This window comes from Camarhynchus parvulus, chromosome 14 (genome assembly GCF_901933205.1).
Source record: "Camarhynchus parvulus chromosome 14, STF_HiC, whole genome shotgun sequence".
In the NCBI taxonomy this organism is placed as follows: Eukaryota; Metazoa; Chordata; class Aves; order Passeriformes; family Thraupidae; genus Camarhynchus; species Camarhynchus parvulus.
In genome coordinates this window covers 10086911-10101837 of record NC_044584.1, presented here as the reverse complement: position 1 = coordinate 10101837, position 14927 = coordinate 10086911, and the positions used below count along the sequence as shown (strand labels likewise).

General features: G+C 38.2%; 1 protein-coding gene across 4 annotated transcripts in view; it reads left to right on the top strand.

Moving 5' to 3' along the window:
- TRRAP (transformation/transcription domain associated protein) overlaps positions 1 to 14927 on the top strand; it is a 76067-nt gene that overhangs the window by 41620 nt on the left and 19520 nt on the right. For all 4 annotated transcript variants that reach the window (XM_030957817.1, XM_030957814.1, XM_030957815.1 and 1 more), the window contains 14 exons: positions 177 to 379; positions 1061 to 1182; positions 2046 to 2259; positions 3035 to 3214; positions 3541 to 3687; positions 4316 to 4435; positions 4731 to 5018; positions 5575 to 5712; positions 6090 to 6202; positions 6711 to 6846; positions 9156 to 9347; positions 11222 to 11417; positions 12052 to 12317; positions 13011 to 13111. In XM_030957817.1, coding sequence (XP_030813677.1) covers positions 177 to 379; positions 1061 to 1182; positions 2046 to 2259; positions 3035 to 3214; positions 3541 to 3687; positions 4316 to 4435; positions 4731 to 5018; positions 5575 to 5712; positions 6090 to 6202; positions 6711 to 6846; positions 9156 to 9347; positions 11222 to 11417; positions 12052 to 12317; positions 13011 to 13111 — 2416 coding nt within the window. The remainder of the gene's footprint in view (positions 1 to 176; positions 380 to 1060; positions 1183 to 2045; positions 2260 to 3034; positions 3215 to 3540; positions 3688 to 4315; positions 4436 to 4730; positions 5019 to 5574; positions 5713 to 6089; positions 6203 to 6710; positions 6847 to 9155; positions 9348 to 11221; positions 11418 to 12051; positions 12318 to 13010; positions 13112 to 14927) is intronic.

The following is a 14927-nucleotide window of genomic DNA, read 5'->3' as shown; positions in this document are numbered from 1 at the left end:
CCTTAGTTGTGTAGGAATGTCAAGTAGTAATTCTGAACACACTATCTCTGGGGATAAATTTCCAGGCAATAGATCATGCTGATATTTTTAAAATTTACAGCATCTCATCTGGAAAATTTTTTCCTAGGTGGTTCATAGGTGAATACACAACTCTAACCCTTTTTTTGCATCCATAGCAGGTACAAGTGAACTGGTAATGCTGAGTCTGGATCTTGTGAAAACTCGCCTGGCTGTGATGAGCATGGAAATGAGGAAAAATTTTATACAAGCTATTCTAACATCTCTCATTGAAAAATCCACTGATGCCAAAATTCTTCGTGCAGTGGTAAAAATAGTGGAGGAGTGGGTGAAGAACAATTCCCCAATGGCAGCTAATCAGGTAAATTGAGTAGATGAAGTCATTATTGTTCTTAAATACTAAATAACTGTGGTTAGCCAATATAATTCATCAATTTTGACAATGAGGTTTGTAATGATCTGTTATACATGTTTAGATGCCCTTGATGGTATTTAGACTATTTTAATTCCCTGTGAAAATAGCTGCAGCTATAGATACTTGGCATTTCATAGGCTTATATATGATGTTTGATCTCAAATGCTGCTTTGTGGAGAACTTCCTTTAAAGTTTTAAAATATACTTCACATTAACCTGGATAGAAGGACTCTTCAGGGGGAAGATGACTAATGCTGGTATAAATTGTGTTACTTTTTAACATTTTGTGGCCTCCTCAATCTGCCATATTTTTGTTAAGAGTTGAGCTCTTTACAGCCTAGTGCTGTACAAAAGGACCTACACTTTTTATAATATACATCAGAATTTTTTAATCCCTGAACAACTTAAACTTATTTTTAGTCACAATTTTAAAATTCTCCAGCATATATTAGGAGGATAAGTGCTTGAGTTATTTTTATTTTTAAGAACTATGACCTACCAAGCTCTTTTTCAGTACTTTAGAAGCAGAATCCTGTAAAGAATGGCTGAGTTGTAATTTTAATGTGCTGGTTCTCTGCATGTTTTAAGATGAATTGACAAAATTAATCATGTGTTCTTTTACCACAGACACCTACTCTCCGGGAGAAGTCCATTTTACTGGTGAAAATGATGACTTACATTGAAAAGCGTTTTCCAGAAGACCTTGAATTAAATGCTCAGTTCTTAGACCTTGTTAACTACGTCTATAGGTAATTATAGCAATTAATCATTTATTGCAGCTTATTGGTTCATAATTTGTACCATATATGAACTTTATAACATGTCATCAATCCTTTTAGGTCTGAATTAAGGGACTATTTTTTTCCTAAAATGCAAAATCAGTTCACTTCACTGAGACCACAGTGCATATTTATGGAATGCAATTTGAAAACAGAAGTTCCTTAGTAAGGATTTTTACTTTTGGCACTGGTAAAATACCTCCACCCCAACTTCTTCCTTTCCCAAGATACCAAAGCATCCTTGTAGCTGACTGTATTCTCAACACTGTGGTTACAGCTAAGATCTGTCTTTTCACATTCATAGGATATAAAGATTATTTTTCGTTGAAACTTAATTGTAAATTACACTTTCAGGAGAGTTGCTTTTGCTAGGTAGACTTGAAGATTTAAATCACCGTGAAATAATTGAAATAGTCAATTTCAACCTTATCAACAAATGCCAGGTATTTAATGGTGTGCTACTCCTTCACTTTATTTTGCAGTCACTTAGCTGCTATACTCTGCTGGTTCACTGTGCAAAACTTTGGTGAGCACACGGTGCTCAAAGTTTTATCAATCAATATCATTTGTAATTTCAAACACCATACAGCTGTAGCTCAGTGTTTCACAATTATAATAAGATTTTATCCTGAAAGAGTATTTCTGATAGTTCTGGGCAGTTTTACAACAAGCAGCAATGTTTTCTTTGCTGTTTCTCTCAAATACTGCACCCGGATGTTCATCACGCGTGTGGTTTTACAGAATGTCATCTCTTGGGGTTTTTAGTCTGTTATACAAAACCTAGGAGTCTTCTCTTCCTAATGGCTCTGTTATTTCATCTTTATTCATTTTAGGGATGAGAACCTTTCTGGGAGTGAACTTACAGCTAAACTGGAGCCAGCATTTCTCTCTGGTTTGCGCTGTGCCCAGCCACTCATCCGAGCCAAGTTCTTTGAGGTCTTTGATAATTCCATGAAACGCCGTGTCTATGAGCGCTTGCTTTATATGACCTGCTCCCAGAACTGGGAAGCAATGGGAAATCACTTCTGGATAAAGCAGTGCATCGAGGTAGGGAAACTGCTTGTATCAGAAATGCAATTAGATATGTGTTTTATTCCTTATTTTGCCTTGTTTGGTGTAAAAGCATTGTGTGGTGTGTGTTTTGTAGAGTGTATTGTCTGTATCAAAGCTGAAAATACCAAGTCTGCTGCCTCATCTCCTGTGGTGCTTAAAAATATATACGATGGCTAAACAGTGAAATGCTGATGCTTGGGAAGTGACTTTAGTAGAAATGTTTAAAATCTATTTTCTCTGCCAAAAGCCTAATGGCCAGGTTAATACTTCTTAAGGAAAACAACCTCTTTTAATTGATAATGACTATGGAAAAAACCCCAAGAATTGTTACAGGAGAAGATTTCAAGAAAACTGTTAAAGCTGGAATGTTTCCTAACAGTACAACAGCTGTTAGGTGGGATTGCATTGAAATGTAATTGCATCTTTGCCTGGGTTATTTAAAATAAAGTGGGACAAAACCTTTTATTTTAACGATTTGCATATTAAAGCATGAATTTAAGGTGTCTGTGAATGTCCATTTTAGGGTAAAAAAGTCTGTATGTATTAGCAGATTGAGGGCACTTAATACATGTGTTAAAAAGTACAAAATTAATAGAATCTCCTAGCCTTTAGGCCTAGGAGATTCTATTAATAAAGGTGATAAATAGGCCTTAAACTTACTACTGCAACTTTTATCTTGTTTTTAAATATTAAACCATAGCGATGTTTTCTTTAAAGTTCTGCAGTAAAGTGTATGTTCAAAAACTCTTGTTGCTTCTCCACATGGCAGCTGCTGTTGGCAGTGTGTGAGAGGAACACCACGATTGGCACCAGCTGCCAGGGGGCCATGCTGCCCTCCATCACCAATGTCATCAACCTTGCTGACAGCCACGACAGGGCAGCTTTTGCCATGGTCACTCACGTCAAGCAAGAGCCTCGGGAGAGGGAGAACAGCGAATCCAAAGAGGAGGTAACTGATGGAAAATGCTGTGGAGAAAGCAATCTCTCTGATGGAATTCAGCTCTTCCTAGTTTCTCACCAGATACCTGTGGAGAATGAGTGATGAAAATGATGTGTGCAGGTTGTTCATGGCTCCTGTGGTTTATGCATGCTTGGGTCTCTCAGAACTCCCATTCATTCATTCAACACTCTAGGCAATTGCAAATCTGAACCTGAAGAACAAAACAGTGAGGCCTGAAATAAATCGATCAGGAAGGTGTTTTCTATTGTGGAAAATAAGCAAAACTACGTAGAAAATGCCTATTTTTACATACTGTGTTGTTTATTTCTGTGTAGGATGTTGAAATAGACATTGAATTGGCTCCAGGAGATCAGACCAGCACTCCCAAAACGAAGGAACTTTCAGAGAAGGACATTGGCAACCAGCTGCACATGCTGACCAACCGGCACGACAAATTCCTCGACTCCCTTCGGGAAGTGAAGGTGGGTGCAGCTTGTTGGTGACAAACCACTTTAATCCTAAAACTTCACATTGATCTGAAGTGTTGGTTTTTTTTCCTTTTTCTATCTCACACTTCTCATTTTTTAGCTGAGTTTTCTTGTGTAGACATCTCTTACAATCTGCAATTTCTTATTTGCCTATGGTAAAATATTCTTAAGCCTTCACTTCGTTGCTAGTTATTACTGTATCCCTTTCCTACAAAATTAAATATCATCCTCGATCACTCTCAGTATATTTTAACAATTCATTTCAGAAACTAGTGATGACAAACACAGGGTATAGGATCAAAAATGTGTAGCGGCATCTTATGATTAAATAATTTCTAAGAAAATAATTTAGCTGAAAGCTATGTTTAAATAACTCCACACTAGCAACAGCTCTATCCAATTAACCTAATTATTCTTATTACCAAGATGATCAACAAATTCCCTTTTTCTTTCTTTTTTTTGATGGTTGCAGTAATGAATCAGAGTCTTGATAAACATGAAAATAGGATTAAATTTGTGTTGAAAAGACATTAGTATTACTACTGAATCAACTGTATAACTGAACTGTTTTGCCACAGAATTAATTGTATTTTCCTATTTCTATACATCTGTCTGTTTCCAGACTGGAGCATTGCTGAGTGCCTTTGTTCAGTTATGTCATATTTCTACACCTTTGGCAGAGAAGACTTGGATACAGCTATTTTCACGACTTTGGAAAATCTTGTCTGACAGACAGCAACATGTGAGAACCCCTCTCTCTCTCCCATTTGCAGATTCCTCTTTGTAAATGACTGCTGTTCCAGGAAAATGTGTTTGTGTGGTGACTTCATTCACTAGCTTTGAGATATTTGCCATTCTCTGCCTGTTGAATGCTGTGTACCTGTATCAATACATCTTTTGAAAGAAATAGGGCCTTTCATTTTAGAAAGAGAAATGTACTTATTGAAGGGTTGTTCCCTGTACTAAAGAGATGTTAAATCTGATTTCTCTAATTGAAGAATCTGAATAGACAGATAATGTTATATTTTTTCTTCTAGGCTCTAGCAGGTGAAATAAGCCCCTTCTTGTGCAGTGGAAGCCATCAGGTGCAGAGGGATTGCCAGCCAAGTGCCCTCAACTGCTTTGTGGAAGCAATGTCACAGTGTGTTCCTCCCATTCCCATCAGACCTTGTGTCCTGAAATACTTGGGGAAAACTCACAACCTCTGGTTTCGTTCTACACTCATGCTGGAACATCAAGCCTTTGAAAAGGGACTCAGTCTGCAGATTAAGCCTAAACAGACAACAGAATTTTATGAGCAGGAAAGCATAACTCCTCCTCAACAGGTAGTGTTATATTTATTGAAATACCTTGTGAAATAGGAAGAGAAAAACCTAACACTGACAAGTCCTCCACTAAACCATGTCCCCAGTGTCACATTTTACATATATTTTAAATATCTCCAAGGACAGTGACTTTAGCACTACCCTGGGCAGCCTGTTCCAGTGCTTTACAACCTTTTCATTGAAGACATTTTTCATAATATCAAATCTAAACCTCCCCTGGTGCAACTTGAAGCTGTTTCGTCTTGTCCTATTGTATTATTGACTTGTTGAAAAATTTTGGTTTTTTATGATTTGATCTGTTGTGTTAGGGAAGACAGGCAAGAGTCAGTGTACAAGCCTTAGGATGTTTTTGTCATGCAGTGTTGTTCTCAGTATATGGTTCTTACTAATTTCTTGCCTTGGAGAGTTTTAAGGAGAATTTTAATAAGTTTTATAAGCCTTTCTCTATTTCCATGTCTCTCTCAGCTTGCCTCAGTGTAGAACATGGGGTTTGCTATCTACTATGCTTTATAAAGACAGCTTAACTGTGGAGAAATATGCGTTCTTAACCTTGCAGGAAATCCTGGATTCCCTTGCTGAGCTCTATTCTTTGTTACAAGAGGAAGATATGTGGGCTGGGCTGTGGCAGAAACGCTGCAAATTCCCAGAGACAGCAACAGCCATTGCCTATGAACAGCATGGCTTTTTTGAACAGGTACAGTCTTGATTTTAGAAATTATCTGAGTAGTTCTACTGTCAGGATAAATATTCTGGTCAGCAGGAAAGACCTCTGAATATTAATTATTAACTTCAGTCTTCTAAAATGGAAAGTGCCATGGCTTCTCTGCTGTCTACAGTAGTAGTTTGAGGCCTTTTAATACTGAGGTAAGCTGAAATTTTTGTGCACACCCATCAGATTTTCATGACATTTGTCAAGCTGTCAAATAATAGCTATATTCAGGAATGAATTTAACACACTTGACTTTTTTTTTCAAGTCTGCGAAGGTTTTCTCATCACTTGTTCTTTAAAATAGAGTATTGAGTTATGTGTACATAGCAGATGGAAACCTGGAATGGTTGAATTTTCTTTAGGCACAAGAAACTTATGAAAAAGCAATGGAGAAGGCTAAAAAAGAGCATGAAAGGAGCAATGCTTCCCCTTCCATCTTCCCTGAGTACCAGCTCTGGGAAGACCACTGGATTCGGTAAGACTTGGAAGCTGATGTGGAACAAATATTTTTACCCTGCAATAGAAGCAAAATACTCTTCTCTTGGTTTAAAGCATTAGTTGTGAGAATAAACTTACCTCAGGACTTAGCTCAGATACAAGGAAAACTTAAGGGAATAAAAAAAGCTATTTTGTATTCCCTTAACAGAGCCTCAGAAGTGATATGCCTGAATCGCTGTAAAAATGTAATTTGCTATTGGTGGAAACAGACTGGAGTTAAAATTTGTTTTTCCTATTTAAAATGGTTGTTCTGGGAGACACAAAATGCAGCTCTTCCCTGTTCACAGATTTCTGTGTTATAACTGATAATAAATAAATAAAAAAAGTATTCCCATCTGGATAAAACTTCTGCAGTGCTTGCAAAGCTGTTTGTAGACAAACAAATATGCAGATAATATTCTGATACACAAACATTTATTGTCACTTTTATTGAAGTTTTTGGGGTTTTTAAGTAACAAAATTGACACTGCATTTGATTTTCTTAGTTGCTCAAAAGAGTTGAACCAGTGGGAGCCTTTGACAGAATATGGCCAGTCCAAAGGTCATGTAAATCCTTACCTGGTGCTGAAGTGTGCGTGGAGGGTCTCAAACTGGATTGCTATGAAGGAGGCTCTGGTGCAGGTGAGTGAGGGCTTTTTGGGCTCATGTTTAGTTTCTCCTCATCCTGCCTTGGCTGTCTTCACTCTGACTGTTTTAGGAGCCATCCCATGAGAATAAGCTGGTGGTTATTGTCTTGAGGCTGCTAGGACAGCAGGCTTCATGGACATCTTGAGCTTCTTGGGGCCAATGGCAGACTTCTGTTGGAGTTGCCAGTAGATTGTCTGGAATTTTTTTTTTTAAGTGTTGTATAATGTGTCACTAATCTAAACAAGATGGAAAACATGGAGGGGGGGTTGTGTTTGATTTGGTTTTTCTTCGGTTTGTTTTTTCTGTTTTGTTTTAATTTGAAGGAAATATATTCTCTGTTCATGGCAGGTAGAGTTGTTCATCTAATGAGTTAATATAGAAACATTAACCAGATGTAAAACTGAAATCTAAAAGGTGGGAATACTGCATTAAATCACAGGTAGAAAGGAGCTTGCAGATCTTTCTTGCACTGTTGTATGCAGTGGGACAACACTGGAATTACTCTGCTAAAGATGCCAGAATTTGCAATAAAAGGGTGAAGTGCATATTTAAAATACAATGTGAAGCCAAATGTCTAAGCAGCAAACTGCACATGCAACAAAAACTGTCTTATGGGTGCTATTTACATTTTAATTAATTTCTTTTGTTCTTATAACACTTAGTATTCTGTGTCCTATTTAAGTATGCAACTTCAGAGGCTAAGTATAGAAATATATGAGAAAGCTTTAAAGCCTAAAATAAGAACTATATTGTACAGTATATTATAAGCCTTGGGCTTGAAGAGAGTGAAATAGATCATATCTGACAGCTTCTGGTTTTGGACAATTGCAAGTTGAGTGGAAGTGACAACCCTGAGTAAGTGCTGATATGCTGTAGCTGCAGTTGTATTAAATGAAGTATTTTCAGTAATGAGACATTTATTTTATGACTGAGGAGAAGATGCTGCTGAAGCCATAAATGGAGCCTTTGTGACTCTACTCAGGTTCTTGTAAAAGTGTCAGCACGTTTGCATAAATATTGGGATCTGAAAGAATAATTGATTCTCTGCTGCTGTACCTCACTACTCCAATTTTATTGATATTCTTTAATGTGGCTGTTTTTTGTCAAGTTCCATGGTTGATTCACAAGAGAGGCCAGGGATGATGGCAAATATCTATCAGTTTTTGTAAATCTTTGTGAAAGATTTTTAATAATCTACCCATTAAAGTTGAGCTATTAAAACAGCAAGTAGCCTTTGATAGGACCCAAGACTCATTTCCATTTGCTCACACTGCCATTGTGTTTAATGATCCAGTAGATAACATAATAAAGAAGGAGATTATTTTCACTGTGTAAGTGTAAGGATGCTACCTGGCACTTTCTCTTTGCTGGCTCAGGCGTAAAAGTCAGTTGAGGATAACAGGAATAACAATTGTAATGGTCACCATACACTTTATCAGCAGGAGGATAATGCAGGGGGATTTCTGTGTTGCACATCAAACCATAAAGAGCTTGTTGTAAAGTGGAGGAAAAAAAGGTGAGAAAGTTGTAGATTAAAGGCCTGCAGTGTCAGCTGGTGAGCACTGGCTCAGTGCAAGTTTGCTGCAAAATGGTCAGAGAATTTAGGTGCTGCACAATTCAAGTGCTTTGCTGGGTTTAGTTGCCATATTTCTGCTGTTCCAGAATTCTGAGGAAATGGTTTAAAATTATTTTATAAATTATTTTAGCATCTGGAATTACTTTAACATGTGAGAAGTTGGTTGTGATTACTTGAAGAAATATCAGCTGTTTATTTTCATAAATTTAGCAATGCCCTAGAGCAGACAGGGAGTACAATGCTGCATGATGTGGGACAGGTAGGCACAGGATCCTTTTCGGGGAGAAGTTCCCATTACATGTTCTGAAGCCCCTGAAGCATTTCAGACTTAGTGTGTGTTATCTGCTGAGAAGCATCTCCTTACTTTGTGCAGGATGAATTGTTTGCTGTGAGCTTCCTGCTCCGGTGGCAGGGCTGCTTTGGGCTGGCTCAGCTCTTTGAGATGCATTACAGTTGTCAGAATAAAAATACCCCGGCAGCAGTTTGGGCATGGGCACTTCTTCTCTTGTGCTGAATTGGCAATTCATGTGCTAGCCTGCCCTTGCCAGTAACTTTAGGAGAGCTGAAACTCCTCTAGTGTCATAAATGCTAATACTTCAATCTGATGTCTTTAAGAAATGAGATTATTTTTAAAACATCAAAGTTATTTGTTTAAGAATGCTTCAAAAGAATTAACTGTTTAAGTAGGAATGATCTTTACTGGAGGTTTTTCCTATTCCACGACCAGGTGGAGCTGAGTTGTCCGAAGGAGATGGCCTGGAAGGTGAACATGTACAGGGGGTACCTGGCCATCTGCCACCCCGAGGAGCAGCAGCTGAACTTCATCGAGCGCCTGGTGGAGATGGCGAGCAGCCTGGCCATCCGCGAGTGGCGGCGCCTGCCCCACGTCGTGTCCCACGTCCACACCCCACTGCTCCAGGTAACAACAGAGCTCTTAGCTCCAGGTGTCCTCCAGTAGCTGGTGTCAGAACTTTCAGTAGCTTCAAGTGTGAAATATTTTAGTGTATATAATATGTATATATAGTACTGATAGTTTTTGCATCGTGGTATTTTTGTTCGAAGTTGCAGAATGTGTGTTTCTGTTTCTTCGAAGTACTTATTGTTTATCAGGAAGAGTTTGTTAGTGATTAAATCCACCTTTTTTCAGATCTCCAGAAATATTTTTGGGAAGCACCTGGCACAACTGTGATTATATGGAATATGTAGTTTAACTACTACATGCAATGAAATAACATGTATTACATGGTGAAAAACGAATGGTGGTGTCCTTTGAAACTTTCACATACATTTTACCATATCAAAAATGGATTTCTGTTTCCTTTTGAAATGTATAAAATATCAACACCCTGTTGTTTTCTCTTGGATTTAATCATGTAAATAACTAATTTTCAACTGTAAGACAAGAGTTTTTGAGAGTAGATGTCTTTTTGACAAGTATAATCAAACAGAAGTAGATTCCTAAATCCATCTTTAAAAAATCTGATTTGGCCTAGAGTTACTTTCAGAAGATTCCTGAAAATGAACCTTGTCTCCTCTGATCTGTGTGGGACCAGTGTGGAAGTGGGGCTGAGGCAGGATTGTGTTGGGCTTGGCAGTGTGGGATTTAGGCAAAACATTCCATTCATTTGACATTTAGGCTTTGTCTCTGTTTAGATACCCTATAAATATATACCTGACAAAGCTCTTTATTCCTATGGAGGGAACCTTTCATCTCCAGGGGAGAAATTGTGGAATAGCTCAGTTTTCATAATGGATAATTTCTTGATGGGCCATTGCTCAGAGATCTGACACTGAGCCCTGCCTGTGGAAGTACAGAGGACTTTGCTTTGAGTTCTCTTTGATACAGAGGCCTCTGTGATTGTGTTTAAGATCAGTGGTTGCATTCTGTGTGTGTGATTCATAACCAATCTACACCATAAATGAAGGGGCCTCTATAAAATGATTGCTCCTGTGGGTAGAGCTCACACAGCAGCTCATACCTTTGAATTTTTATAATATAAATTGATGCATCAGATAAAGTGAATGAATATGGAAGTTTTCTCCATGTTCAGAAGTTGTTATCAAGTAAATAAGTACAATTTGTGAGCTCACACAATACCATTAGATGGCTTCTCAATGAATGTAATTCCTTCCTGCTAAGATTTCACCCACATTTCAAATTGCCCCCCTCTCCTACTCAAGAATGGCAGCATCTGCAGCAGGAAAAGATTAATATTGCTAAATAAAGTATTTAAGTGCTTTCAGATATCAATTAAAACAAGCTTTTAAAACAATCTAGTATGTATATATCCCTCATGAAGAAATGATAAATTAGTCAGTGACTGACAGAGGTACAAATGCAGCCTCGAATTTGTGCTGCAGTAATTACTTTTTTAAAAATATCAGATAGTATGTGATTAAATACCCATGAGAAAATTAAATTTATGTGATGAATGGGTGTAGGATGAAGGTTAAGCTGTTGTGAGAGCTGATACTGAGATGATTGTAGGAAAATATTACTTTAATTTATTTTCTTTGAAGAGATTTCACTCTGTAAATTTGGACTGACTTTTTTTTCTCAAATAGTTATCTCATTTGGTTGATTAACAGTGAATACAACTGTTATCTACCAAGTGGTAGCTTAGAGAATACTACACTGGCTTTATTGTACTACAGGTAATTAAATTCCATTAAAGTTTGTGGGCCTTTTCTTCAGGTGGTTGAAGTTTTAACAAACTGTCTGCTGCCTTTAGTGGGTTCGAGACTGCTGCCATCTTCTGTTTGTTCCTTATTTATATTGTTTATGTTTTCTAGGCAGCACAGCAAATAATTGAACTTCAGGAAGCAGCCCAAATAAACGCGGGACTGCAACCAACTAATCTGGGGAGGAACAACAGCTTACATGATATGAAGACTGTTGTCAAGACTTGGAGGAACAGGTTACCTATTGTGTCAGATGATTTATCCCACTGGAGCAGCATTTTTATGTGGAGACAGCATCATTACCAGGGTAAGTCTGCCTGGTCCAGCATGCATTCGTCATAGAATTTTCCAGACAACACATATTGTATTTGCAGGGATCCCTGTGGCAGGGAGGAATGATGAATCTTTCTCCACGTTCTCAAAAGGCTAATTTATTATTTTATGATACTATATTATATTAAAGAATACTATACTATACTAAAGAATACAGAAAGGTACTTACAGAATGGTAAAAAGATGATAAAGAAAACTCGTGGCTCTCTCCAGAGTCCTGACACAGCTTGGGCCTGATTGGCCAATGAGTGAAAACAACTCACACCAGAAACCAATGAAACAATCACCTGTGGGTAAACAATCTCCAAACGCATTCCACACATGAGCACAACACAGGAGAAGCAAACAACATCTCAGATAATAATGGTTTTTCTATTTCTGAGGCTTCTCAGCTTCCCAGGAGAAAAATCCTGGGCAAAGGGATTTTTCAGAGAGTGTGAATGCCACAAACACCTAAGTTTTTGGTGGCTTGATTTTGGTGAATTCTAGTTTTTGTGCAATTTTCATTGAAATGTTTGATTATCTTAAGTCATGTGTGTTGCTGTGTAAGGTACTGCTCTCTGTGTAACACCATTTCCAATGGCAAACATTTCCCCTTGCCTTCCCAGCCATTGTGACTGCCTATGAGAACAGCTCCCAGCACGACCCCAGCTCCAACAACGCCATGCTGGGCGTGCACGCCTCGGCCTCGGCCATCATCCAGTACGGGAAGATCGCGCGCAAGCAGGGGCTGGTCAACGTGGCCCTGGACATCCTGAGCCGCATCCACACCATCCCCACCGTGCCCATCGTGGACTGCTTCCAGAAGATCCGCCAGCAGGTCAAGTGCTACCTGCAGCTGGCTGGAGTCATGGGCAAAAATGAATGCATGCAGGTAGGGCAGCTGTGTTCCTGAAGCTGTTGTTGCGTCCTGTAACCCCACGAGCCATCAGATGCACTGATCTAAACAAGCTGCCTGTATCCAGAGCAGGGGCTGATTTGCCTTGGCCATGTTATGCCCTGCAGGGAGAGTTGTTTTGAGTCATGCTGGCAGTCCAAAGCAGTTAATGCCCTCTGTGAATACTGGATACTGTGAATATATTAAAAATTAGCTGACCCAGAAGTAAAGTGGGAGTACGTTTATTTAAATCTCGCAAGAGAGATAAATGGAAAGACTTTGAAAATGGCATTATTTGTAGTGGGAAAAAACAACACTGAGTGTCTGACTCATGAGTGATGGATATTGTCAAACTGAAGTAAAATTGTATGTGTTGAAAAGGAAAAAGCGTGATTTTAGGCAAAACCCACTGGCACGTGGGTGACCAGCAAATGAACCTTGTAATATAACATAAATATAATATGTAACATAAACAAGGTGGAAAGATAACCTGCTAAATGTTGTCTCTAGTTTGCATAGGCCAGTGGAAACTTAAAATTGTCAGTCTGTATTTTTTAAAATGAAAATGAAATACTTGAAAGTCATGCTATTTAAATTTCAAGAGAATATTTTGGCTGTTGTTTTATAGCACTTTCATTTAACAAAGCCTTCCCTTTTAAAAGACTTTTCTCACTAAGGCTTATTTAACAGGGTCTTGAAGTTATTGAATCAACCAATCTGAAGTACTTCACCAAGGAGATGACTGCAGAGTTTTATGCTTTAAAGGGAATGTTCTTGGCACAGATTAACAAGTGAGTATGCTGGCTGCAAGAGGCACTAGCACCCGTCTGAAAAAAAATGCAGCTGAAGTATTCAACACAGTATTTGAGCAGAAAAGCCATTCCATATCTTTATACCAGCCAAAACTTCTCACTGCTGTGTAAGTAAGTAAAAGTATCTGTGAGGGTTCCTTTGCAGTTTGGAGATGTAATGATTGGTCCTATATTGAAGTCTTGTACGACAGAAGTAGTAATTGTTTTGCTTTGCACTGACAGGCATTTTACTATTCTGAGGAAGATCTCTTTAATTCAAGAAATAAATAGCTCATCAATCAAATTTTGTTTGGTAATACCAAAAAGACCCCTTCAGATTTCAAGAGCTCTTAGTGGGCATGGGATTTAATGACAGTTTTGCTGTGTGTTACATATGGGTGGAATAATTCCTTTACCACTGCATTGTGGCCACTTACAGAATGAAATCCATCAGGTCTCAAGCTGTACACTGCAACCTCACATAGCAATTCGAGTCAGGAAATGATGGATATCTTCTTCTGTGGATACAAGAGAGAATTTTAAATAGGCAGAATGCAATTACTTGGATGGAAAGTACAGTGGGCTTTTATATGGTCACTGGCTTAATTGTAGTTGAGATGTAAAGAGAAGAAAGTGTGCCTCCCCCATATTGTTAAATTTTTAAAAATTCTTGCAGAGAATTGTCTCTGTTTGTTCCTTCAGGATAAAATGGATAAAGGTTTCTGTTTAAAAATGTGGTTCTGATGTACTTACAATTTCTAAATCTTACCAGAAAACACTACAGTTGAGGTCAAGACTTTAGGAAGGTTTCAGTTAGGACCAGTGGCAGTGTTGAACCTGAAAATGGGACTGCTGATTGATTACCTGTGTGTCAAAGAAACTGAAGTTAAAGGTCACCTCTGCTCCTGCATCCTCCTGTGCTGCCCATTGGCTGGGCAAGGTGATAGAAACCATTTGAAAAAAATCACCTCAGGTGTCAAGAGTGATGGATTGTAGAGTGGGAGAAAGGAAAATGGTCAGAGAAGTCCCTTTTTTGTAAAGGAGCAGTAGTGATACAAAGTCATCCATCAGGCTGCTGCTGGGCTGGTTCACTTCAAACCTTCATCCAGGGTGCAGGGAGCTTCTGAAAGCAAGGACATTAATGTAGCACAAAAACTAACACATGACAGACAAAGCTGTTTTCCTTTTTAGAGTTATGCCTCAGTAACTGGTCATTTAAAATTAGTATTATAATCCCCCAAGCTAATATTGTTATGTTAAAAATATATTAAAGATAATTTAAAAAAATGAGTCGAACAAGCATCATGTTACTTTGATCTTGGTTATTTCAATGCTTATTCTGCAAGGGAGAAGTGAAGCTCTTTCTGTTCATAAAGAGTCTTGAAAAACTTTAAGTTTCTTTATTTTGGTGATGCTTATGTGAGTTTTCTCATCCTTTATTTTTATGCCTAAGAAATAACATTGATTCAAGGGCTGTATATATACTGGGATGAATCATGCCAGATTTTGGACTTGTGACACTTGAAGAAACATGGAGAAAACCTCAGAAGTAACAAACAAGTAATCTTTTGGTTACCCAGAACTGTGTGATTAACCTTCAAATTCCTTCACTTTTCCTGTTGAAAAAAAAAACCCAACTTTTAGAGCTGTGGGGATGAGGAACTGACTGTTTCCAGAAAATGTTGAGTGTAAAATTTTTCATGGCTTCTCTGGAAAAGGAGTTAAGTAAGATGCATTCCTCTGAAAGATAAATTAAATATCATCTTCCCAATGTTGCTTTACTCCATTTTTTGCCCAGTGGAGCAGCATGTTTAAA